Source organism: Hyperolius riggenbachi, chromosome 4, assembly GCF_040937935.1.
Source record: "Hyperolius riggenbachi isolate aHypRig1 chromosome 4, aHypRig1.pri, whole genome shotgun sequence".
Taxonomy (NCBI): domain Eukaryota; kingdom Metazoa; phylum Chordata; class Amphibia; order Anura; family Hyperoliidae; genus Hyperolius; species Hyperolius riggenbachi.
The window spans coordinates 106,794,639-106,822,290 of record NC_090649.1 but is presented as its reverse complement, the minus strand read 5'-3'; the positions used below and the strand labels follow the sequence as shown (position 1 = coordinate 106,822,290).

At 47.6% G+C, this 27,652-nt stretch overlaps 1 protein-coding gene across 1 annotated transcript in view; it reads right to left on the bottom strand.

The window, feature by feature from the left end:
• The window catches only part of UGGT1 (UDP-glucose glycoprotein glucosyltransferase 1), a 164,384-nt gene extending 137,061 nt beyond the window's left edge, over positions 1-27,323 (bottom strand). Inside the window, exons 1-3 of the mRNA XM_068233269.1 lie at positions 27,273-27,323; positions 23,855-23,936; positions 14,713-14,851 (exon numbers count right to left, since the gene is read on the bottom strand). Of these exons, the coding sequence (XP_068089370.1) occupies positions 14,713-14,851; positions 23,855-23,936; positions 27,273-27,323 (272 nt within the window). The remainder of the gene's footprint in view (positions 1-14,712; positions 14,852-23,854; positions 23,937-27,272) is intronic.
• Positions 27,324-27,652: the final 329 nt, after the last annotated feature.

Below are 27,652 nucleotides of genomic sequence, written 5' to 3'. Positions count from 1 at the left end.
AATGGGGTCATTTGTGGGGTTCCTATACTGCCCTGGCATTTTAGGGGCCCTAAACCGTGAGGAGTAGTCTTGAAACCAAATGTCGCAAAATGACCTGTGAAATCCTAAAGGTACTCATTGGACTTTGGGCCCCTTAGCGTACTTAGGGTGTAAAAAAGTGCCACACATGTGGTACCGCTGTACTCAGGAGAAGTAGTATAATGCGTTTTGGGGTGTATTTTTACACATACCCATGCTAAGTGGGAGAAATATCTCTGTAAATGACAATTGTTTGATTTTTTTACACACAATTGTCCATTTACATAGAAATTTCTCCCACCCAGCATGGGTATGTGTAAAAATACACCCCAAAACACATTATACTACTTTTCCTGAGTACGGCGGTACCACATGTGTGACACTTTTTTGCAGCCTAGGTGCGCTAAGGGGCCCAACGTCCTATTCACAGGTCATTTTGAAGCATTTGTTTTCTAGACTACTCCTCGCGGTTTAGGGCCCCTAAAATGCCAGGGCAGTATAGGAACCCCACAAGTGACCCCATTTTAGAAAGAAGACACCCCAAGGTATTCCGTTAGGTATATGGCGAGTTCATAGAAGATTTTATTTTTTGTCACAAGTTAGTGAAAAATGACACTTTGTGAAAAAAAAAACAATAAAAATTAATTTCCGCTAACTTTTGACAAAAAATAAAATCTTCTATGAACTCGTCATACACCTAACAGAATACCTTGGGGTGTCTTTTTTTTCTAAAATGGGGTCACTTGTGGGGTTCCTATACCGCCCTGGCATTTTACAGGCCCAAAACCGTGAGTAGTCTGGAAACCAAATGTCTCAAAATGACTGTTCAGGGGTATAAGCATCTGCAAATTTTGATGACAGGTGGTCTATGAGGGGGCGAATTTTGTGGAACCGGTCATAAGCAGGGTGGCCTTTTAGATGACAGGTTGTATTGGGCCTGATCTGATGGATAGAAGTGCTAGGGGGGTGACAGAAGGTGATTGATGGGTGTCTCAGGGGGTGGTTAGAGGGGAAAATAGATGCAATCCATGCACTGGGGAGGTGATCGGAAGGGGGTCTGAGGGTTTGGCCGAGTGATCAGGAGCCCACACGGGGCAAATTGGGGCCTGATCTGATGGGTAGGTGTGCTAGGGGGTGACAGGAGGTGATTGATGGGTGTCTCAAGGTGTGATTAGAGGGGGGAATAGATGCAAGCAATGCACTGGCGAGGTGATCAGGGCTGGGGTCTGAGGGCATTCTGAGGGTGTGGGCGGGTGATTGAGTGCCCTAGGGGCAGATAGGGGTCTAATCTGATAGGTAGCAGTGACAGGGGGTGATTGATGGGTAATTAGTGGGTGTTTAGGGTAGAGAATAGATGGAAACACTGCGCTTGGGTGGTGATCTGATGTCGGATCTGCGGGCGATCTATTGGTGTGGGTGGGTGATCAGTTTGCCCGCAAGGGGCAGGTTAGGGGCTGATTGATGGGTGGCAGTGACAGCGGGTGATTGATGGGTGGCAGTGACAGGGGGTGATTGATGGGTGGCAGTGACAGGGGGTGATTGATGGGTGATTGATAGGTGATTGACAGGTAATCAGTGGGTTATTACAGGGGAGAACAGATGTAAATATTGCACTGGCGAATTGATAAGGGGGGGTCTGAGGGCAATCTGAGCGTGTAGGCGGGCGATTGGGTGCCCGCAAGGGGCAGATTAGGGTCTGATCTGATAGGTAACAGTGACAGGTGGTGATAGGGAGTGATTGATGGGTGATTGATGGGTAATTAGTGGGTGTTTAGAGGAGAGAATAGATGGAAACACTGCGCTTGGGTGGTGATCTGATGTCGGATCTGCGGGCGATCTATTGGTGTGGGTGGGTGATCAGATTGCCCGCAAGGGGCAGGTTAGGGGCTGATTGATGGGTGGCAGTGACAGGGGGTGACAGGGGGTGATTGATGGGTGATAGGTGATTGGCAGGTGATTGACAGGTGATCAGTGGGTTATTACAGGGAAGGACAGATGTAATTAATGCACTGGCGAATTGATAAGGGGGGGGGGGTCTGAGGGCAATCTGAGCGTGTGGGCGGGTGATTGGGTGCCCGCAAGGGGCAGATTAGGGTCTGATCTGATAGGTAACAGTGACAGGTGGTGATAGGGGGTGATTGATGGGTGATTGATGGGTAATTAGAGAAGATAACAGATGTAAACGATACATTTGGGAGGTAATCTGACGGCGGGTTTGCGGGCGATCTAATGGTGTGGGTGGGTGATCAAATTGCCCGCAAGGGGCAGGTTAGGGGCTGATTGATGGGTGGCAGTGACAGGGGGTGATTGATGGGTGATAGGTGATTGGCAGGTGATTGACAGGTGATCAGTGGGTTATTACAGGGAAGAACAGATGTAATTAATGCACTGGTGAATTGATAAGGGGGGGTCAGAGGGCAATCTGAGCGTGTGGGCGGGTGATTGGGTGCCCGCAAGGGGCAGATTAGGGTCTGATCTGATAGGTAAAAGTGACAGGTGGTGATAGGGGGTGATTGATGGGTAATTAGTGGGTGTTTAGAGGAGAGAATAGATGTAAACAATGGATTTGGGAGGTGATCTGATGTCGGATCTGTGGGCGATCAATTGGTGTGGGGGGGTGATCAGATTGCCCGCAAGGGGCAGGTTAGGGGCTGATTGATGGGTGGCAGTGACAGGGGGTGATTGACGGGTGATTGACGGGTGATTGACAGGTGATTGACAGGTGATCAGGGGGATAGATGCATACAGTAAACAGGGGGGGGGGTGGTCTGGGGGGGGGGGTCTGGGGAGAATCTGAGGGGTGGGGGGTGATCAGGAGGGGGCAGGGAGCAGGGGGGGGGATAAAAAAAAAAATAGCGTTGACAGATAGTGACAGGGAGTGATTGATGGGTGATTAGGGGGGTGATTGGGTGCAAACAGGGGTCTGGGGGGTGGGCAGGGGGGGGGGGTCTGATGGGTGCTGTGGGCGATCTGGGGCAGGGGGGGGGAGAAATCAGTGTGCTTGGGTGCAGACTAGGGTGGCTGCAGCCTGCCCTGGTGGTCCCTCGGACACTGGGACCACCAGGGCAGGAGGCAGCCTGTATAATACACTTTGTAAACATTACAAAGTGTATTATACACTTTGTATGCGGCGATCGCGGGGTTAACATCCCGCCGGCGCTTCCGTATAGCCGGCGGGATGTTGCGGCGAGCGAGCGGTGACAGGCGCCGGCGGAGGATCGCGTCACGGATGACGCGATCGCTCCGCCCATGCCCTTAAATGGACCGCCGCCTCTGTGGGTGAGGCCGTCCTGAAGGGCTCCACTTCCCCGCCGCCCCTGTGTAGTGGGCGGTCGGGAAGTGGTTAAGGACCAGAGGGTGCTGGTCCAGCAAACCGCCGCTTCGACGAATCGCCGCAAGTTACCGTCGCTCCCGCCGGACACGCCGCTCTGTCCTTGCCGCAGGCTGCTCTCTCTGCCATCGCTATGACGGCAGAGCGCTGTGCGCCGGTCAGGAGCCGCTTTCATTGGCTCCTGACCCTGTAACTCAATGTAAGCCAATGGGAACGGCTTACATGAATGACAGGGCCAGGAGCCAATGAAAACGGCTCCTGCCCGGCTCACAGTGCTCTGCCGTTATAGAGGCGGCAGGGCAGCACATTGCGGCAGGAGCAGAGCGGACCGAGCGACGGGGACACGCGGTGAATGGGCCGTAGCGTTCACGTCCGGTCAAGACCGCAGCGCCCCTCTGCCCGCCGTAGAATCATACCCACTTGGTCTGCAAGTAGTTAAAGGAATACTATCGATTCACGTATTTTTTTCAATTGACACAGGAATTGTGTGGGAAGTGCTGCTAAGTACTGGTGTATTAATTTTAGTAGCAACATCTTTGTTTACTGTTATCAAAATACTTTCAAACTTTACTGAAGCCAAACCTGACGGCTGACTGAGCCATGAGGAGAGGGGAAATTCCCATCACACTTGATCAGTTAACTCTATGTGTAACTCTGTGCGTGACAGAGAGAGAGAGAGAGAGCTCCTAACAGCTGCAGCTTCTGTGTCCTGTGTTTCTGACTGATGTGTCTGAAGAGAGCAGAGGAAATATAACTAATTGTCACAGCTTTTCATACTGTTTTTGCTTTCAGAGTTTGATATGTTTGATATTTGCTTTCTGTAGTCTGATATGCAACTCTAGCTGTGCATTGAAGCAGACACCCCTTCTGCAATTGATTTGTTCCAATATAGCTAAATCCTATACTCAATAAATTACAGCTTTTGCCTCTGATATTTAACATGAAAAGTAGGAAAATGTTTACACAGCTACTTAGACATTATTTGTACATTGTCATTTTAGAACACTTGGGTATTGCTAGTATTCCTTTAAAGTGGACCTGAACTCTTGCACAGGACACAAGGAAAACATAACAGAAATGCACCCTGTATGTATTTAAAGAGTTTAGCCTGTGTAATTCCCCTCATTTCTGTCTAATCACTAATTGTAATTTGATCTCCCCCCATGTCATATGACATTACATACTTCCAGGACCTCATTTTTGCACCTGCTAATGATCTGATCAGTGTACTGTCTCTTAATCCAACTGTGCTCTGACGCTGTATGGTAGGTGCAAAAGCGTTCAAACCTTTCAAATTCAGGGTCGTTATGAATTCTACTAAAATTTTTCAAAAAAGATATTATGTAAAATTGTGAACAAAAGGCCATGGCCAGCTCCTCCCAGTTGATATGGAAAGCCTGCAATCAGCACATAGCCCTACCTGTAAACAACCCAATAATCAGCACCATTTAAATACTTTATATGTAAAAGTGGTTAATTAGAGATAAACAAAGGCTTGAATAGCCAAAGAGGTTACCCCTATGATAGAGTGGCTCAGGGTTCAACTCTAATTGACCATTATCTCTGGTCAATTAGCACCACTGTTTATATTCCCAGGGGCCTCTCAGAGGCTTTGTGTAAAGCTGTGTACTCTCTGCCAGGGCTGTGGAGTCGGTACAAAAATCCACCCACTCCGACGGTTAGGATTTCACCGACTCCGACAATTTGATATTACAATTTTGTTGATTGAAAGTATGTAACATGAAACGCATCTCTTAAAGGGGAACTGAAGAGAGAGGTATATGGAGGCTGTCATGTTTATTATCTTTTAATCAATACCAGTTACCTGGCGGCCCTGCTGGTCTATTTCTCTCCAGTAGTATCTGATTAAAACCAGAAACAAGCATGCAGCTAGTCTTGTCAGATTAGACTTATAAGTTTAAACCACTGAAACACCTGATCTGCTGCATGCTTGTTCAGGGGCTATGGCTAATAGTATTAGAGGCAGAGGATCAGCAGGGCTGCCAGGCAACTGGTATTGTCTAAAAGGAAATAAACATGACAGCCTCCATATACCTCTCTCTTCAGTTCCCCTTTAACTGCCAACGCTTAGGAATTTTAAAATACAACTGAAGGGAGAGGGATATAGAGGCTGCCATATTTATTCCCTTTTAAACAATACCAGTTACCTGGATATCCGTCAGATCTTCTGCCTCTAATACTATTAGTCATAGACTAAAACTAGTCCTTGGTAAGAGTACCTGTAAAAAGGTACAGACAGGAACAAAAAACATCAAATCAAATCAAATATAGCTTTATTGGCATGACCAAGCTTCAATACAGGCATTGCCAAAGCAGGGGGAATGAGGGACATGGGAGATGGGATGGGGGGCAGTGAGTTAGCAGTTCGTGGACATTTGGGGAGGGGGGGGGGAGGAGTTTACATTTATGCTCCTCTCAGTCTGTGGCATGCTGTGACATAGTGTGCAGTGATTGTCACAGTGGATTTCTCTTCTCCTAGTAGAATGCAGTGTTTTCTCTCATCCTCTAATGTGTGAAAGTCTGGAAATAGTCCCATCAGTTTATTAAAGAAGGTTTCCCTGGTAGCGGTATATTTGGGGCAGTGCAGCAGGAAGTGATTTTCATCCCTGAGGGTCTTCTGCTCACAATGTTGGCACAGTCTCTCCACCCTGGGTTTGTAGGTCTGTCTGTGTCTCCCAGACTATTTTGAGGTTGTGAACACTCAGGCCCAGTGCACACCGAGCGGTTTTTGGAGCGATCCGCCGGTCGCATCCGCCTCTAAAAACGCTTGTCTAATGTATTGCAATGGGATGGTGCACACCGGCGGTTTGCGGTTTTTGCCAAGCCGCAAACGCGCCTCCTGCTGCGCATTTGCGGTTTTCGGAAGCGTTTCGTCCTCAATGTAAAGTATAGGAAAAACGCAAACCGCTCTGAAAAACGCTAGTTCAGAGCGGTTTGCCAGGCATTTTTGTTACAGTAGCTGTTCAGTAACAGCTTTTACTGTAACAATATGTGTGATCTGCTACACAAAAACGCACCCAAAACCGCTAGGTATGTTTATAAAACCTCTCTAAACATACCTAGAATCGCTCTGAAATCAGCTCCCAAACCCGCTAGCGTATTGCGGATCTGCTAGCGGGTTTGGTGTGCACTGGGCCTTAGGCCTCTTGCACACTGCATACATTTCCGATTCCGATTCCGCTTTTTAATCTGTTTTTACATCCGATTCCGATTTTTAATCTTTACTGCATGCTGCGTTTTTTGATCCGTTTTTCTGTTGAATGTATTCAGGGAAAATCGGAATTGAAAATCGGAAACGGAATCGGAAAACGGATTTGCAGTGTGCAGGGAGCCTTAGTCTGTAGATGCTCAGGATTTTCCTCTCTTGAGAGTTTTGCAGCTTTTCCAGGAATGGGGCTATTTTATATTCTCTCTGTAGAGACTGGTATATGGTTAGCTTTTGTGACTGTTTTATTTCATTCCTCCATTTATCTACATAGTCCTCTTTGCTCTTGGCTGTGGTGTGCTTTATTTGGGCTCTTGATGGGACTTGTGGGTCTGAGTTTGGAGGGACCAGAGAGTTGACAACTTCTTTCAGGCACATGGCTTTTCTTGGTCTTCATTGTGCAGCATGGCTTTGTAGTGGGGTGAGTCAGGCCTGCTGCTCTGTAGATGGGCCCAGAAGGACAACACTCTCTTCTGTATCTCAAGCAGTAGTGGGAATCTACCCAGCTCAGCGTGGTAGGCCCTATCAGGCCCTAGGCAATTTGACTGTGGGTACATATAAGAGTACATGTAAAGCCCAATCTACACAATACGATTCTATTTACGATCCGATTAAATCCAACATGTCCGATCGGGATTCGATTCAATTCGATTTGCCATTGCAAAACAATGGCAAATCAAATTGAATCCGCATCGGACATATTAGATTTAATCAGATCATAAATAGAATCGTAATCGACTCGCACAAAGAATTGTATCGTGTAGATGGGGCTTTAGAGTGATGTGCAGGTGCTTTGCAGGGGAATGAGTAGATTCTTCCTCTATTACACATTCTTCATGTACAATTTTAACCAGGTTTATGGGTGATGGACAACATCTGTGTTCAACATCTCTGTGTTCAACGTGCACAACATTCGCAATGGATTCCCTGCAGCTCTGTGGGGAGTGCATATGTAGAGTATAGTACTACTGTGTAACAAAGTAAACCTTAGACAGATGAAATTAAAGTTTTATACATACATGAGACTTCCTTCGGCCCCCTTCAGGCTAATCAGTCCCTCGCTGTCCTCCTCCGCCACCTGGATCTTCTGCTATTGGTCCAGGCCATTGAGCCAGTCGGACGTAATGCGCATGCACACACTCCGCCACAGGGAGCGTACTACACCTGCACATTACTATTGTGCAGATGCAGAACGCTCCTGGCTGTAGGAGCGGCACGTGGCCAGACTGCGCTGACTGGCTGAATTACCGGGACTCATAGCAGAAGATCCAGGTGGCGGAGGAGGACAGCGAGGGACTGATTAGCCTGAAGGGGGCTGGAGGAAGCCCCAGGTATGTATAAATCTTTTTTCATCCGTCTCAGGTACCCTTTAATTCGTAATCACCAAACCAAATTTTAACAACTTATCAAATTATTTGATTTCATAAGCAAAGGGAGTGCATAAATTTGCATAAACCAGCATCAACGCAGATTTCCATCTCATTGACCATCTCTATTAGTGACATGGCTACACATCAGGCTTTAGTCTTACAGCATAGATGTTATTTAGTATATATAAGAGATTCCTGTGTACACATCATATATACAGTCACAATCAGATGTGTATCTGACTTTAAAAATACGGGGACTGCTTTATTGAAGCAGCACAAGTAACTATTTTTTGATTGGTTTATTTCATGTTTATGGACTAAGCAGAACTATTACTGTATATATAAATAATTTATGATGACTATTTGAGAAAAAGAACATTTTATCATATTTATATGCGGAGTCCCCTTGAGGACGGTCATCAGCGACGCCTCTTCCTGCCGGCGGGTGAGCATGACGTCACGTGACGCTAAGCACCGGGAGGGAATGTGACTTCAAGCGATCGCAGTACTTTGCGCGGGAGTCGTCTAGGATCATAGGGATCCGATGGTCATTATTGCAGCGCGACACTAAGCAACAAAAAAATCGTTGGTCGTTGGGAAAATCACAATGATCACAATTATGCTAACGCTTTTTGGTGTGCAATGGCCCTAACGCCTTCCCCAGGAACAAGTATGCAGGAAATACCTGAGCTGCATTCTAGTTCCAAACAAGTAATAACCACAGGCAATAGAGCAGTGGTCATCTCTGGTTTTCTCTAAAGTCAGGTTTCCATGAATGGTTGGGCAGAGGTCAGATCTAGTGCTGCATCTGGAAACGTTTGTCCATGTGTGGCCGGTATTGGGAAGCTGCAACCCTACAGCTGTTAAGGATATACCGTTCCCAGCATGCCGGGACTTGTAGTGCTGCTGCAGCTGGCCTGTTTAGCCTGGTGTACTCTCTCCCCAGAGAAGAATTGAGCAAGACTACACCAGCTCACCGCAAGGCAGCACACAAGCAAAACAGCAGTGTTATAAAAATAGTCTTAGCTGTACTACACATACAAATATCATAAGTTTATTTTCACTTCAGATTCCCTTTAAGGTCTCATTCACACTGGGGTGTTTTTTGGTAGCGTTTCAGCTGGTGATCAGCAAAGCGCCATGTACAATGTTTCTGTATAGGACCATACTCACTGCAGTGCTTGTGTTAGTACCCCCTGGTCTGATCCCATTTTCAACCTCTGCTTTTTCAAAGGCATATAAGGGGCTTCACAGAGCATTTCTGGCAAGCTTAGCACTGAATGAACTGAAGAAAAGAAGAACTCAGCACACTATCTGGCTGTGAAGTGACAGTGCAGAATGGCCAGGTACCATAAGCTGTGCGCTACCATCAGCTGTCAGAAGGTTGCCACAGGCAACAGTCACCATGCATGACAGACTATTGTAGCGGGGCCCCGACACACTGGGGCATGTTCATGTAAGAGACAGCAAACGTTCAGTCTTTGTAAAACTCAGGCTCCTGTCTGGTTTATTAAATCAGAAATAGTCAGCAAACAAAAACACTGCAATAAAGTAAACAAAACACTGGCTCGACTGAGCAACTAGCTGACTCACTGCAATTTCCCTAACTCACTAATAGAGTAGTACAGCAGGTAATAGTCCATTCAATAGTATGCAACTCACATAACAATTTGAACAAGGGGCTTTCCTTTTCCCCAAAGCCTCTGGTCAGAGATCTGTTTGCTCCTGTGTGTAGGAACACTGAGCTACTTCCTGGTCAGCCGAGCTCATCTTTATTCAACAGCATGACCACACTCTGCTCAAGGTAATACCTGGACTGGGCCAGGTGGCCAGGGAACCCACCCACTCTTCCTCTGACCAGCTCCAGGACCCTTCAGCCAGCTCTTAAAAGAGCCCAAATCACAGATCAAACTGCATTTTTTTCCCCTGGAGCTTTATTTTGCAAGATACCTGAAACAAGGTGCGACACAGACACCATCCATCACCATTCTTTGCAAAACCAGTGACACCCTGTCACACTATGCGAATTTTTCCAACACATCAAGTAGAATGGGCTAAATACTATTATATTAGGCCACATCTGTGAAGAACTCGTTCTGCATCTTCTGTGTTTGTTTTCTGTAAGTGACGCAGAGCATTAGTGATGTCTGCCATCTGGCTCCATCTCCTGCTTCTTCCAATGGCACCCCTAGTCTATTACCAGATATGCAACTATGGCAAATAAACACTTGTTAATAAAGTGCTCCTCCTCCACTCTATGCTCCGCTCACCTCCTTCACTCCTACTACCACTGAGGAAGTCAACCACCTACTGCAGACTTCTCATACCACTACCTCCCCCCTTGACCACATCCCTTCTGATCCTTGGCCCCCTACTGTTCAACCTATACACATCCTCCATTGGCAAGGTTATCTCCGTCATGGGTTTTAACTATCATCTGTATGTAGACGACACCCAGATCTACCTCCACACCCCTGACATATCCATCACTACCATGGACAAGGTCTCCTCCTGCCTATCAGCCATCTCCTCCTGGATGTCTGCTAGGTTCCTGAAACTAAATCTACAGTAGACAAAACGGAATTTATGATCAGCTTTAATAGAAAATGATTATTTCTTCCTGTGATACGACAGCAACCACGTTGTTTGTAAACATTACACAGAGGCTGGCTTATCTGTATCTCGAGCACTCAGCCTGTGAAAAAAAACCTAATCCCCCCTCCTCCCCTCTGCCTCTAAAATCAATGGCTAGTAACACCTCCTCTTCCTCCTCCTGCCCAAACTGAGCTCCCATAAGCCCTTGCTACTGCCAAGGCTCTCTGAAAACCTGTGGGCGTGGTTTATTTAGTTTATAGGGAATTAGAGTATTAAAACAAAAAAGTATTTGGCTTGAGGAATGCCCTATAAACAATAGGAAAGGAACACAATTATGCAATGAGTAAAAGTTCACCTCGGATCCTCTTTAAACATCTTCAAGAAGGCCCTCAAAACTCACCTTTTCACTCTGGCCTACCACCCCTCACAAGTGCTCTAAACCCACAGCTGAACTCTGGTCCCCCACCTTTCGTCTCCCTTCCCCTCCCTCTAGATTTTAAGCCTTTGGGCAGGGTCCCCCTCCTTTTATGTCCTACCTGATCATGCACCTCCATTACTGTGCACCCATGCTATGCATCTGAGTGAACTCAACTTGCCTAAACTCCATGCTCCATCCAGTGACTGACTAAGCATTACCTTGTTCTCATACTGTGCTGCGTAATCTGGTTTTTCTTGTTTTCCTGCATTGTCGTATTGCTGTATGTCACCCCTAAATATTGTCTGTAACCTAAACTAATGTCCAGCGCTGCGTAATATGTTGGCGCTTTATAAATACAAAAACTAAAAGTGCACAGGGGAGCCCTCAGACAGCAGCACTGCTAAGTGACTGGAATGGATAGATCCTCTGCTGCAATACAGAGAAGGCACAGAGGCAGATAGACCTTGCTGCACAGAAGTAAACACAGCCAGGGATGTCTCTTCAGCCAAACTCTATGCTTTGTTTGACTTAAAGGAAAGGTTCAGGGAGGGTGGGTAAAAAATAAAAATCAATTTCCACTTACCTGGGGCTTCCTCCAGCCCGAGGCAGGCAGGAGGTGCCCTCGCCGCCGCTCCGCAGGCTCCCGGTGGTCTCCGGTGGCCGACCCGACCTGGCCAGGCTGGCTGCCAGGTCGGGCTCTTCTGCGCTCCAAGGCCCGGAACTTCTGCGTCCCACGCCGGCGCGCTGACGTCATCGGACGTCCTCCGGGCTCTACTGCGCATGCGCAGTAGTTCTGCGCCTGCGCAGTAGAGCCCGGAGGACGTCCGATGACGTCAGAGCGCCGGTGTGGGACGCAGAAGTTCCGGGCCTTGGAGCGCAGAAGAGCCCGACCTGGCAGCCGGCCTGGCCAGGTCGGATACCGGAGACCACCGGGAGCCTGCGGAGCGGCGGCGAGGGCACCTCCTGCCTGCCACGGGCTGGAGGAAGCCCCAGGTAAGTGGAAATTGATTTTTATTTTTTATCCCCGCGGGCGGACAATAGCGGGAATCGAGTGGAAGATAAGGAGCGCCCGCGGAGTACATTTGAAATCGGCGCCGGTAGACTTGGGCGCAGGATACAGCGTTATATAGCTGATCCTGCTTCTGCACAAGTCCGGGCCGTTTTAATTACTATTCCCCCTCCAGGCCGCCATGGATAGTGGGGGAATGAAATAATTCGGCTTCCAGCGATTGCTGGAGGCCATATTATTGTGTTTTTTAAGCATCCTCGGCTCCGTCTTCTGACGGAGCCGACGTTACTCACTGAGCGCTGCAATAGGAATGATTCCGATTGTAGTCTATGGCGGCGCTGGCTGCACCCAAATCTAGCAGCGCTGAAAAGCACTGTTCCGCGCCCGCGGGGACGCGGCGGGTGTCGATCCGGCGGCTAATCGAGCCACCGAGTCGACCCATGTATGCCCAGCATTACACTGAACTGGAACTATTCCCAACTCCTTCTAGCTCCTGCAGACGCAGTCAGGTCCAATGAAAAGGTATTACATTATTATCAATTATTATTTATATAGCTTCAACATCTCCCGTAACGCTGTAATGAGTATATTGTCTTGTCACTAACTGTCCCTAAGAGGGGCTCACAATCTAATCTCTACCATATTCATATGCCCATCGTAATCTAGGGACAATTTAGAGGGAAGCCAATTAACTTATCTGTATATTTTTGGGATGTGGTAGGAAAATGGAATGCCCGGAGGAAACCCACACAGACACAGGGAGTACATACATTCTTCTAGGTTTTTCTAACTGAGCCGATTTCTAAACAAGAAAACAACTACAACAAGTTGTATACAAGTACACACACACGCCAACCAACTAATAACCAACTCACTTAAATACTGAACGCACGAGCTAAATCAAAAAACTGTACAACAAGCCTGCATTCAAAAACAACAAAGTTGTTCAAAAGACTTGTAGACGCATTCCAACCTGCGTGATAGTTGGGCAGGTTGCGCCACTAGTTGGATCTGACAAACTACATGTTATCAGTTGGTCTTCCAATACACCAAGTTTAGAAGATAGTTGGGCAGATTGTTAGGATGTGTGTAAAGGCGCGTACACAAGCCATACTTTTTCAATCAACTGGTCCGCCAGACCGTCTAGCGGGGCAGTATTTCTGACGACAGTTGCACGCGAGTACAAGCTGTCGGCAGACTGATAAGACTGTTTTTGACTGATCCGCCGACGGATCATTCAGAAACAGCCTTATCAGTCTGCTGACAGACTGTACACACACACTCTACTGGCGCCCAGTGGGAGGGTCTGACGGACCACTCGTTCATTACAGTATTGCGTGTATACGCACCTTCAAAGCCCCATACACACACTCAACAGCTGTCTTTTATGCAGCACAATTATCAAACAACTTTTGTTGTGGAACAAGTTGTAACAACCAAAAAAAAAAGTTGCTTGCTATTGTTCACACAACTGATGAGACTGATAAGATGTCAATCCTGTCTCTCAGGTTAGCGAAAGAGAGACATACGCTGAAGCAGCTTAAATATTCACATAAGCCTCCCTGTCCTGTTTGTAAAGTGTACCTGAGATGGGAATGGAAAGAAAAAAAAATATACATACCTGGGGCTTCCTCCAGCTCCCTCCAAGCTTAATCGCAAATTCGCCATCCTCCTCCACTGCCTGGTTTGTCCACAACTCGCCCCCGGAAATTCCTCCAGTCGGCGCAAGCTCAGTCCGGTTTGCGTGCTCCCTTCGCCGGGAGCACCCAACGACTACGCAGTAGTACTGCGCTGACGCAGAACTCTCCCGGCAGTGGGACGCACATGCTCAATTGGCCCCAGACCGAAGGACTTTTCAGGGCCAATTGCAGAAGAACCAGGAGGCGGAGGACGACGGCGACGAGGGAGCGATAAGCCTGGAAAGGGCTGGAGGAAGCCCCAGGTATGTACCGTATATTTTTTCTCTTCATTCCCATCTCAGGTTCTCTTTAAATCAACCATTTAATCAGATCATCAATTTTACGGAGAGAGGTTCAATTGTTTTAAAGAAGGATTCGGGGCACCAAAGAAAGTCCAGCAAGCACCAGGTCCATCTCCTAAAGGTGATTCAGCTGCAGGATAAAAGGTTCCACCAGTACAGTGCTTGCTCAGGAATGGCAGTAGGCAAGTATGAGTGCATCTGCATGAATAGTGAGCTGGTGACTTTTTGAGGACTGCCTGGTGTCAAGAAGGGCAACAAAGACGCCACTTCTCTCCAAGAAAAACATCAGAGAAGGGCTGAAAACTACAGTGCTGAGGACTAAGGTACAGTCTTTTTGTCTGATGAAGCTCCTTTCCAAATGCTTGGAGCATCTGGCAAGGCAATTGTCCGGGGAAGAAAATTTGAGCACGACCATCAGTCCTGTCTTATGCCAACGGTAAAGCATCCTGAGACCGTTCATGTGTGGGGCTGCGTCTCATCCATGAAAGTGCTTACTCACAATTTTGCCTAAGAACATAGACATGAATAAAGAATGGTAGTAGAGAGTAATTTTTATTGCTCTACCTCACCAGGAATTGAGACTATATCCACATTGGAAGCCTTTCAACAAAGTGTAGTATTCAATAATTTGCAAGAGACTATATGTTCAACAAATAACACTGGATACACAAGACTGACATGGGGTGACTGAGTGACTACTAGCAACCAGCAGTGTTCCTGTCTGCAATACTCTTGATGGGTTCTGCACAGTGACAAGGTCTCACCTGGCTTCCAGCAGCAGGGATGTAGAAGACCACTTGGTGGTGAGGGACATGGTCACAGCCTTTGAATCTGCATTTACAGAAGACAGACATAGGCCCAGTACTAGGACGTGTAACAGGAAATCCATCTTCCAGCCTGTGTCTGCAGAAAAGACATATCATTATTAGATGCAAACATACATACACATCACAGCAAGAATGTCCATGATTGTTTATAATACAAAAATAATCATATTTAAAAGTGAGCTGTCTCGATCGAGACTCTAGCACGTGTACAGGTGTTTCCTGAGGCTGCTTAACGATCTGGCATGTCGGATCTTTAAAAGACTATAGGTGGCCAAGTCCTATCTTCCTGTCCTTACCCCACCCCTGTTGCTACCTACATAACCTCCTCCCCTCCCCATAGACACACATGACACAACTATACAGCATTGGGGCTCCGCAGCATCACACACAGGCTCAAGTTCAAGCCTGCTGGGCAACAGAAACTGGGGGAAATTATGCAAGTGTACGCAACTTTAGTTTTTTCAGTAAATAACAATAACATTTTTATAGTGCTTTTCTTCTGTAGGACTCAAAGCGCTTAGGCTCTCTCAGATTCAGTAATTAGTAGTAGGATAAGGTATTAACACAATAAAATGATATTTCTAGAAATGCCAAACTGAACAGGTGGGTTTTCAGTCCAGAGATAGAGCTGTCCTGATCTGCTGAGGTAAGGAGTTCCATAACGTGGGAGCAGCATGACAGAAGGCTCTGGGACCAAAAGTTTTCAGGTGGACTCTGGGTATGACTAGATTATTAGAACCTGTGGATCTGAGACTGCAGGGATTGCTACGCAGCTGCAACATTTCTTTCATGTATCCAGGGCCCAGATTATGTAGTGATTTAAATTCCAGTAGGCCGTTCTTGAATATGCTCCTCCATTTTATAGGTAGCCAATGAAGGGATTGCAGGTACCAGCAGCTTGTTTGATAAATCACATGTCTAGCCAGTCCACACACCTGAATACCACTATGGCAATTTTATGCGAGCATGTGAGCAGCAGCTTCTGCTCTATAAGGGCCCGTTTCCACTGCGGCGATTTCGCCGCCGATTCTGCAGAGTTTCCCCGCACATGATTCGCACGGGGAAACTCTGCCATAGGGGATGACGGGGCCGCTGCGGAATCGCTCGTGGGAGCGATTCGCCCGGAATACCCCGCAGAATTCGCAGCGGAGGCTGCGAATCCCATAGCCGTGCATGGCACGGCTCATGGGATTCGCCTGCGATCCCGCCCACCCGCTCAGTGCGGCGTGCGTCTGCGAGACGCACGCCGCACAAGTGGAAACGAGCCCTTAAGAGAACAGGAGTAGGAATAGCAGTTGACTTCCAAAGCAGTAGACGAGGGAAGGCAAGACAATGGGGGACACCAGCAGACTCACCAGATCACACAGTGTTGGCAGTACTCTCACTTGCCCTGCTGGCCCAGCAGCATACACACCGGACCCCTAGTGTTTGAACCTAAGCTTGTGTCACAAGACGGGGAAGAGAAGAAGACATGGGAAGACAGAGACCCGTGGCATGAAGTAAACCACCGGAAAACATTGAAGGTTAAGCACCAGCGGGACAGGTAAGAGCTCTGCTGGGGGAAGGGAAGGGGGGGGTTTGGAAGACCTGGGCAGCCAGGCAGGCCGCTCCAAGAAATAGAACATTAGTAGCAAAGATATTGTTTCCAGTGCAGGAAGAGTTAAGAAACATTACTTGTTATCGATGCAAAAGAGCTTCTCTGAGCTCAATGACTAATTTAGTCAGAGAGCAGTGCTATTTTCTGAAGCACTTATAAGTCAAACAGTCAGTTAGGCCTTGTTCACATTGCGTTCCGATCGCGTAAGGCGTTGGGCGTTTTTGGCCGCTTTTTTTTTTTTGCGATTCCCGGCGCTTGGGTGGGTGAGTGTTTTTGTTAAAAGGGCTTTCCTAAGCGCTTTTCGAGATCGTTTTTTAATTCACTCCCTGGCGCAAGTCAGGAAGTGAACTCTTTGACCCGGAAAATAATAAATACAATGTATTTATTCTTAAAAACGGGAACGCAATCGATGCACAAAGCAATTTTGTGAACATTTGCGTTTTTCCTATACCTTCCATTGAGGCAAATTCACCACAAAAATGGTAAAGACACCGCTTTGCTGAGCGGATCGGAAACAAACCGCTCAGATGTGAACTCTCTCATAGGGAATCATTGCACAAGCGTTTTTAGGGCGATTTTGAAAATCGCCTGCGCTTGAAAAAAGGGCAAAAACGCTCTTAGCGTGAACGAGCCCTAAAAGACAACTTCAGATAAGATTTTACTGCAGGGGAGTTCAAATGGTCATTAGCTCTGCTCTGCTTCATAGTTTAGTGTAGTTTCTAAACTGCAAATATTAGAAAATTATGCAATTTTATTTATTTATTTTATTTATTTGTTGTATTTATAAAGCGCCAACATATTACGTAGCGCTGAATGCAATGTTATAAATACAAAAAATAAAGCTATAAAACTGAAAAAGATATGAGACTCTTTTCTTTGCTGCTAATGTTCTATTAATTATCCGTACTACACATACAATTCATTTTATCATAAGGTTTTTTTCAGCTTCAGTGTCACTTTAGTAGTAGTAAGTTTATCTCATCATGTCTCTTCAGGTGTGCTTTAAGTGTAAAAATACATATGAGATGTATCAACAAAAATCATTTTGGACCTGGATACCATTAATATTCAGTCTGCACCTGCTATAACAATGACAACAATACATGGCCTGGTGTTAAATATACCCAAAATGCTACTCTTTTTTTCATTGGTTTACAAGTCAAACAAAAATAAGTAAGGAAACTCTATTGCTCTCTTCTCAACCTCAGTTTTGCTAGGTTTACTGCAATGATTCATTCAACAGGGACAGGACAAGGCATCCTAAAATCCATAAGATGCTGTTTTTGTATAGGAAGCAGTTTGGAGTCATAACCCTCATCTTAGTAAGGGCTGGAACCTACTAAAAATCACTGCAGAGCTTTTAAAACGCGCAAACGCTGTGTGCAGCGATTCCTAGTCTGATTGCAATAGTGTTTGGCTCCAATTTGGAAGCTCTGTACTTCCGATTAGCAGTTTTTTAAAGAAACTTTATTATACTTACCAGGTGCCCGATGTCTGCCTTCCGTCCCTAGCCCCGCCACTTAAGGCAAGCGGTCATAGATACTTCTCTTGGACCAATCAGAGAAGCACATGTGACCTCTTCTGCCAGGGGGCGGGGCTACGGACAGAAGCCAGATATCAGGACACTCAGTAAGTATACAGTGGGTTGCAAAAGTATTCGGCCCCCTTGAAGTTTTCCACATTTTGTCATATTACTGCCACAAACCTGAATCAATTTTATTGGAATTTCACATGAAAGACCAACACAAAGTGGTGTACATGTGAGAAGTGGAACGAAAATCATACATGATTCCAAACATTTTTTACAAATAAATACCGGTAACTGCAAAGTGGTGTGTGCATAATTATTCAGCTCCCTTTGATCTGAGTGCAGTCAGGTGCCTATAGACATTGCCTAATGAGTGCTAATGACTAAATAGAGTGCACCTGTGTGTAATATAATATCAGTACAAATACAGCTGCCCTGTGAGGGCATCAGAGGTTGTCTAAGAGAATATTGGAAACAACACCGTGAAGTGCAAAGAACACACCAGACAGGTCGGGGATCAAGTTATTGAGAAATTTAAAGCAGGCTTAGGCTACAAAATGATTTCCAAAGCCTTGAACATCCCACAGAGCACTGTTCAAGCGATCATTCAGAAATGGAAAGAGTATGGCACAACTGTAAACCTACCAAGACAAGGGCGTCCACCTAAACTCACAGGCCGAACAAGGAGAGCGCTGATCAGAAATGCAGTCCAGAGGCCCATGGTGACTCTGGACGAGCTGCAGAGATCTACAACTCAGGTGGGAGACTCTGTCCATAGGACATCTATTAATCATGCACTGTACAAAGTTGGCCTTTATGGAAGAGTGGCAAGAAGGAAGGCATTGTTAACAGAAAGCATAAGAAGTCCCGTTTGCAGTTTGCCACAAGCCATGTGGGGGACACTGCAACCATGTGGAAGAAGGTGCTCTGGTCAGATGAGACCAAAATGCAACTTTTTGGCCAAAATGCAAAACGCTATGTGTGGCAGAAAACTAACACTGCACATCACTCTGAACACACCATCCCCACTGTCAAATATGGTGGTGGCAGCATTATGCTCAGGGGGTGCATCTCTTCAGCAGGGACAGGGAAGCTGGTCAGAGTTGATGGGAAGATGGATGGAGCCAAATACAGGGCAAACTTGGAATAAAACCTCTTGGAAACTGCAAAAGACTTGAGACTGGGACGGAGGTTCACCTTCCAGCAGGACAATGACCCTAAACATAAAGCCAGGGCAACAATGGAATGGTTTAAAACAAAACATATCTATGTGTTAGAATGGCCCAGTCAAAATCCAGATCTAAATCCAATCAAGAATCTGTGGCAAGATCTGAAAACTGCTGTTCACAAACGCTGTCCATCTAATCTGACTGAGCTGGAGCTGTTTTGCAAAGAGGAATGGGCAAGGATTTCAGTCTCTAGATGTGCAAAGCTGGTAGAGACATACCCTAAAAGACAGGCAGCTGTAATTGCAGCAAAAGGTGGTTCTACAAAGTATTGACTCAGGGGGGCGAATAATTACGCACACCCCACTTTGCAGTTATTGATTTGTAAAAAATGTTTGGAATGACGTATGATTTTCGATCCACTTCTCACATGTACACCACTTTGTATTGGTCTTTCACGTGGAATTCCAATAAAATTGATGCATGTTTGTTGCAGTAATGTGTCAAAATGTGGAAACCGTCAAGGGGGCAGAATACTTTTGCAACCCACTGTAATTAACCATATTTAAAATTCTAAACACTCGGCCCCCAAATCGCTGAAAAATCATTTTAGCATTTAGTACTCTAAATGCTGCATGTTCTTCAATTGCGATGAACCCTAATCACAGTCGCACCAGTGGGTTTCCCAACATATTTGTGTGTGTATGAGTGGGAGGGGGGGGGGGTATTGTCGGTGATCATAAAAAGCTGCCAAAAATCGCCCTAGTTAGTCCCAGCCCTAAGTCTGGGGTAATACTGAATCCGTTGCTGTCAGCTTTAATGTAACAGAAAACTAGTAAGCAGGTATTTTCCATGTTTCCCAATATGAGTCATTTTACAACTATGTTATAACACTGACCCATCGGGAAACATGGGAAATTCCATCAGTTGCCCGTTTCGTTATAGCTGACAGCAACTGATTGTAACCAGCCTAAGGCCAGAAACCCACTAGGAGCGATTTCTAATCACTAGCGATTTGAAAAAGCTCTTGCTAATGCAATGCAATGGGGGATTTTTATAAAATCAAATCGCTCAAGTGGGATCACACCCATAGCATTACATTAGCAAGAGTTTTCAAATCGCAAACCGTTAAGAAAATCGCTCCTAGTGGGTTATTAGCCTAACAGATGACAGCCACGCAAGGCAGCTTTCCCAGAGCCTCACTGTGAATTATATGGGGAGTTTTGGAAACACAAGAAACCGTGGAGAATGCATGTGTATGTCACTGTACTTACTGCAACTTGTTACTATGCTTGAAATACATAGGCCCATATGCATTTAACTTTTTCTTATGAGTTTTGAGCTAGGAGAGAGTTTTTAAAATGTAGACGAGAAGGTACTATCAAAATTATTATGGAGTATTTTCTTGCTAGTTGGTGGTTCAAAAAGCATTTTATTAAAAGGGCCTCTGACCTCTAAAAATAAACAAAATTGGTACTCACCTGGGTCTTACTGCAGCCCACTGTAGGTCGGGAGGTCGGGAGGTCCCCCGGCATGGTCCTGGCTCCTCTCCTGGTCCCTCCGCCGCATACCGCACCAGGGACACCCGCGCCGGGTATCGAGCTCCCACTTCCTGAACGGAGACGCTCTTCGTCATCGCGGCGTGACAGTACTGCGCATGCGCGGTACTGTCACGCCGGCCACCGTGATGACGCTCAACGGCCGGCGTAATGACGAAGAGCGTCCCCGTTCAGGAAGTGGGAGCCTGACACTCGGCCCGGGTGTCGGCGGTGCGGTATGCGGCGGAGGGACTGGGAGAGGAGCCAAGACCATGCCGAGGGACCTCCCGACCTACAGTGGGCTGCAGAAAGCCCCAGGTGAGTACCAACTTTGTTTCTTTTTAGAGCTCAGAGTCCCTTTAAAGTGGACTTAAATGAAAAGTAAGAAAATATCACCTAGGAGAAAACTCATGAGAAAAAGATAATCACATAAGGGCCATAGAGACAATTTATTCAGGATTGTTATTGTCATTAGGAAACTTGAGAAAACCTTTAGGCTGGTTTCACACCAGGACGTTGCGTTTTAGGGGACGTTATGGTCGCACAACGTGCCCCTAACGCAACGCCTGGTGCTCTCTGCTTTGGACGTCAGAGTGAGCCGCGTTGTGCAGCTCACTCTGGCGTCCGTGATGTGCACTCTTGGACGCATGCAGCATCACGTGGTCCCGCCCGGCCAATCGCCGCACAGAGCGGCCGCTCCAGGAAGTAAGCACTGCACGTCACTGAGTGCAGTGAATATTAATTAGCCATGTGCCTGGCCGCTCTCCGCTCCTCCCCAACGTTACTGAGCATGTGCAAACAGTCTAACGCGGCTCTGCCGCGTCTAAAGTACTGCATGCAGTACGTTATATTATGGCGCAGCGTTACACTGTAACGCAACATGGGCACTGAACAGCCCATTGATTTATCATTGCTGTGCGGTGGGTGTGCGTTACAGGCTGCTCTAACGTGCGCCTGTAACGTCCCACTGTGAAACCAGCCTTAGGGCTTGTTCACACTAAGGGCGCTTAAAAAAATCTTAAAAGTTTTTAAGCGCGGGTGATTTTGAAAATCGCCCTAAAAGCGATTGTGCAATGATTCCCTATGAGGGTGTTCACATCTGAGCGATTCGATTACGGTCCGCTCACTAAAGCACTCGCTGTACCATTTTCAGGGCGATTTGTCTATAATGGCAGGTATAAGGAAATCGCAAAACGCTTGAAAAAGCACTTTGTATATCGATTTCCCAAGCGCTTTTAAGAATAAATAGAATGTATTTAATGTCAAAGAGTTCACGCATCAGGAAGTGAAAAAAAAAAAAAAAAAAAGACTACCGTGCAGGTAATCGCCGGGAGGCACTAAAAATAGATCACCCACAAAATCACAAAATGCTGGCGTCAGCGATTTAGGATGTGAACGAGGCCTTAAAAGATACCCGAAGTGACATGTGACATGATGAGTTAGACATGTGTATGTACAGTGCCCAGCACACAAATAACTATGCTGTGTTCCTTTTTTTCCTTTCTCTGCCTGAAAGCGTTAAATATCAGCTATGTAAGTGGCTGACTCAGGCCTGACAAGAAGTGACTACAGTGTGACCCTCACTGATAAGAAATTCCCCTTTTTACCTCTTTCTTGCTCTCAAAAGCCATTTTCAGCTAGGAAAGTGTTTTATAGTTGGAATTTCTTATCAGTGAGTGTCACACTGTAGTCACTTTTTGTCAGGACTGAGTCACAGAAAGAAGTGAAGCCAGCCAGAACCTGGAGCTCAGCAGGAGAAGGAGCAGCGGTGATAGTGGGGACTAGCACCAGCCAGAGCAGGTAATGTATAGCTGGCAGCAGCTCCACAGATTGTGAATCGATTTCACTATGAAACTGATCACAATCTGTTTGCAGTAAAGGCAGCCATACGATCCCTCTCTGATCAGATAGGGATCTATCTGTTGGTCGATCTGATGGTAAATCGACCAGTGTATGGCTACCTTTAAAGCCCCAGGTGCCCACTGAGGCAGGCAGAAGCCAATGTAAATTGAAAACAAAACAAACAGATACTTACCTATGGAGAGGGAAGGCTCTGGGTCCTACAGAGCCTTTCCACTCCTCTCCCAGTCCCCTCATTCCAGCGCCGTCACAATAGGCCACAGTAGGAGGCCTCAGAAGTCTTTAGGAGCCCGAGTGCCCCTGAAGATGGGCGGCTCCATACTGCACATTTGTGAGTACGCTAGCACAGTACGGAGACGCCCATCTTTGGGAGCACTGGGGCACCCAGAGACTTCTGAAAGCCTTTTGCAGCAGCACAAAGCAGTATTCAACTGGTCGAAGACTGCTACAAAGGGTGACAGTACTAGAACTAGGGGACCATGAGAAGAAGAGCAGGAAGGCTCTATAGGACCCAGAGTAGTGATGTGTCGTTCGCGAACGAGCCGGCTCTTTGCTGCGAACGACAAGAGCCGGCTCTCAGTTTTAAAAGAGCCGATGCCTCAGCCGCCCCACAGAGCTCTGATTTGCTCTGTAATAAAGGGCGCTGAGGCATGCTGGGAGATGTAGTCCTCCTCTTCCAGCTTGTAGGAGTGTATGGGGCAGAGCAGAGCAGTAGCAGGAGGGATTGCCCCATTCCGAGAAGCAGTCTGGAGTTGTCATGGAGACGGGGGCGGAGCTTTTACTCCAATTCTGAGTGGTGTCTTGTGATATGTAATGAAGAGCCGATTCAGAGCCGTAAGAGCCGGCTCTTTGATGGGAGCCGATTCAGAAGAGCCGATTCTCCAGGAAGAGCCGGAATTCCCATCACTAACCCAGAGCCTTACCAAAGACATAACAACAAAAGTCGTTTAGGTGATACCGGACCACATGCTTCTCCGCATGAGGTAGAGGGATAACTGAAGTTGGGTACTCTCCAGGGGATTCTTGTCCAGTAGTAACTTCACTGCAAGGATTTTATTGGGTTGCTCATAGCAACTGCACCACTTTTGCTCCAGTTTCCTTTGCAACTGTCCTGATAATGCCCCACTGCACCCTATCCACACCCAGCATCTCTTAGAAGCTTTGCTACAAGCTGGGAAACTGGCACTGCAGGCTGATCAGACACCTCTTCCTGTGTCCAGCATTGCAGAGCTCTCTTCCTTCCTCCCTCACAGCTACAGCACTGCTCTACCAGCTGCACCCTCATGCAAAGAATGAATGAAGCAACCACACAGACAGGATATAATGGCACTATAACCTTGCCCACCCCATATGTCCCTTATATAGCAAGCACATGGCACACGCTGCTCACCCTTACCGGTGTTATCTGTATCCACACTGTATCCCCTACCAGCGTGCACGAGCCGAGTAAGTTCCGGTAGCGCGCCTCTGTACTACGCATGCGCAATACACAGATACGCTTAGACCACTGCAAAGTGCAATTTGATTCCGCCCACCTCCTACCTATGCTGCTGCTCACCAAGTAGGTGGGTGGGGCCTAGTGATAGCTCTGCTATGAGTAGTGCACTGCATTGCGCATGTGCAGTACAGCGGAGCGTCGCCAGAACGCGCTTGTGTTGTTGTGCACGCATGTAGGGAAAACAGTGGATACAGAATCTCATGGTTCGGTTTCCTAGAAGCCCCACGCCTACAAGGGTCACTTCCGCTTTTGCAGTTTTACTGTGACGTCATGAAGCACGGGTAGCTGTCAGGTGTCTTGTAGACGCTAGAGATATTTCTACACGCTGAGGCGGGTCTGGCGGTTTTCGGAGTTTTGACGGCCAGAGCGGTCTCGTTCGTGTGATTTTAGGTTGAGGAAACTAAACGATAGGAGAGTGCCCACACTAAACATGGCGCCGTGCATCATAGTGATGACTGGCTCATACGGTGTCAGTCGCTACAGGAGGGAAGTGCAAATCCTGGACAAGTGATTGAAATTTTAAAGGACAACTATCGAGAAAAAAGTAGGCAATTAAAATCTTGACAGAAGTGACAGGTTTTGGGCCAGTCCCATTTCCTCATGGGGGATGCTCAGGGTTTTCTTTGTTTTCAACAGCATTTCTTGAACAGTAGTTGCAAAGTCTAAGGGCTGGTTCAGACGGACGTCTGCGTGGCGTCGCGTTTGGGGGCTGCTGCGCGGTCAGGCTTTCAGTAGCCTTCGCGTCGCGTTCCGATGCAGTCGCATTCTTTCTTCCCCTAGGGGACATTAGCCATCGTGATTGGCCGCCCCCTGGAAGCTACATGTCGCTTCCAGGGGCAGCTCGAACGCTAGCGAAAATCGAGACCCGAACGCCATGATCGTGCAAATGCTCGCAAAAGCTAGGTGTAAATGCTCCCATTCACTTGAATGGGAGCGTTTACCGCGACGTTCCGAACGCTTGCAGTAAACGCTCCGCAAGCATCCGTCTGAACCAGCCCTAACTGACAAAATAGTGTGCACGTTATTGTGGAAGCTGGCTAGTATCTTACTATTTTGGCAGTTAAACTGCTGTTGAAAACAAAGAAAACCCTGAGAATCCCCTGTGAGGAGATGGACTGGCCCAAAACCTGTCGGTTCTGTCAGATTTTAACTGCCTACTTTTTTTTACGATAGTGGTCCTTTAAAAGGATGTATGTCAGGGTTCCCACTTGTTTGCTGCTCATCTATTGAAAGCCAATGGAGAATCACACTTCTAATTAAAAATAGCATGCGCAAAAAAAAAACATCTTGCAGCATCAATTCACATATTGCTTGCAAATTCTCATTGACCTCCAGTAGCTATTCTGAAAAAATGAGTGTAAAAAAACATACGAGTTCACTTATTTAGCCTCCAGGACTTTTCCAGAGCTGCTCCAACACTATGGAACTCCCTACCTACACCCATTAGGGCAGCTTCCTCCTTCAACATCTTCAAGAAGGCCCTCAAAACTCACCTTTTCACTCTGGCCTAGCACCCGTCACAAGTGTTCTAAACCCGCAGCTGAACTCTGGTCCCCTACCTTTCGTGTCCCTACCTCTCCCTCTAGATTGTAAGCCTTTCTACAGGGTCCTTCTCCTTTTATGTCCTACCTGATCATGCACCTCCATTACTGTGAACCCATGCTATGCATCTGAGTGAACTTAACTTGCCTAATCTCCATGCTCCCCTCCAGTGACTGACTAAGCATTACCTGGTACTCATACTGTGCTGCGTGATCTGGTTTGCAGGGCCGGATTTGTGGGAAGGCCTCCGAGGCAGAGGCCTAGGGCGGAAGGGGCAGCTGGGGCGCCTGCTATGCAACCTAGCTATGTACCGTTACTGCCCGCTTGCTCCCCACTTTCACCCCCGCTTGTCTGTCTATGTGTGAGACGCAACTTCCCCTTACTCCGCTGCCGATATCAGACCTGCAGCAATCAGCGTGGCCCCCAGTGATGAGTCAGGCGAGTGGTGACCAATCACAGCACTGTATACTTCACACTTCCTTTATGTGAAGTATGCAGCGCCCTCATTGGTCACCACTCGCCTGACTCATCACTGAGGGCCACGCTGATTGCTGCAGGTCTGATAGAGGAAATCCCGGGCAGCGAGCAAGGGGAAGTTTGGGTCTCAATTAAAGGCAGACAAGTGGAGGTGAAAGCAGGGAGTAAGCGGGCAGTGACAGCAGAGCTAATACAGGAAGATGCGGGAGAGAAGGAAGCGGACAGCCACCAGCGAGTGGGGCAGCAGACCAGGGAAGCTGCTATCATACAGGGGTCAGGTGAGTCACGGCTCAGCCCTCCAGATGGCAAATGTGCCTGTATATATTCAGCATTTTCAGTGTGCTTGTACACAATTAGGCAATACTGGTGCTGTCTCCGTGAGTTGCCGCCCCCTTTTCCCCGGCGCCAGATTCAGACAGTAGCTAGCTGCATGACAGACAGTCTATTATGTAGTGGGCTGTGCAGAAGCTCCAACCACCCTTTCACTCCCAGGCTAGCATCTCTGGTTGTCGGCAACAGCTGCAGTTTGCCTTTCCCTCTCTGAAGCACACTAATGGCCCATACTCACGAGGGACTTTTGTCGCCTCAACACGCGGCGCGCGCGTGTTGCGGCGACAGGTCGCCCGTGAGTATGGGCCGTCGCACGCGCGCGCGCCCCCGAACTGTCGCCCGTCGCTATGTCGCCATGCGATTGAAACTTTCAATCGCATGGCGACAGTCGCCGCTGACCCCCCGCCGCAACTGTCGCTAGTCCGCGTGAGTACGCGGACTAGCGACAGCAACCTCCATTGAGGTTCACAGACCTTCCGGTGAGCTTCCGGCGGGGGGAGGAGGAACGTCAGCGACAGCTTCCGCCTTGCCGCTGGTCCCTCTTCCGCATGTGTACGCGGAGGGACCTGGCGAGAAGCTGTCGCCGGCCTGTCGCCCACACGCTCACGTGTGCTGGCGACAGGCGAGTTTTGCAGCCCGTGAGTACGGGCCTTAACAGGGACAAGTGACATCCTGCAGACACCAGCGGTATGCCAGGTAAACGGCCCCCTCTTCCTCCCCCCTTGTCATTTTCTCACTGACCAGCTTTGATCTCTGCTGCTCTTATCTCTGCTCCCACCAGCTGCATCCCTCCTTGTCTTGTAACCCTTCCACTGCTGATCTTAAGCTGAATACTCACCTAACTACATAGGAAGATGGCTCACAAAGACGTCCACGAGCATTCTCCAATCCATCTTCCTGCTGGCTGGTACATGCGACGATGGCACACGAACGCGAACAAGAGTTCAATAGATCTGTGTACTTTGCGCAGAAGTTGTTGAAGCTTAAAGATCTGATCCTCCGTGACAGACATTGTCGCAGCGCATCTCAAACGTTTATGTAATCGTGCAACTGCACCAATGTTGTGATACCGAAACAATCACTTGTCGCTCAAAAAAATTGCCAGTTGTCGAAAAAATAGTGTAGTGGATACGGGCCTTTAGCTTTTTACTCTATTACACAGGTCAGGGCATCCTAATCATCCTGTAGCCATGGCTACTTAAAGGGACTCAGAGCTCAGTAAAGGGCAAAAATGTATACATACCTGGGGCTTCCTCCAGGCCCCATACGCTCCAATCGATCCCACGCCGCTGTCCTCGACCTTCTGCAGCGCCGGCACTGGTTCCCCGCTCTGCCGTCAGT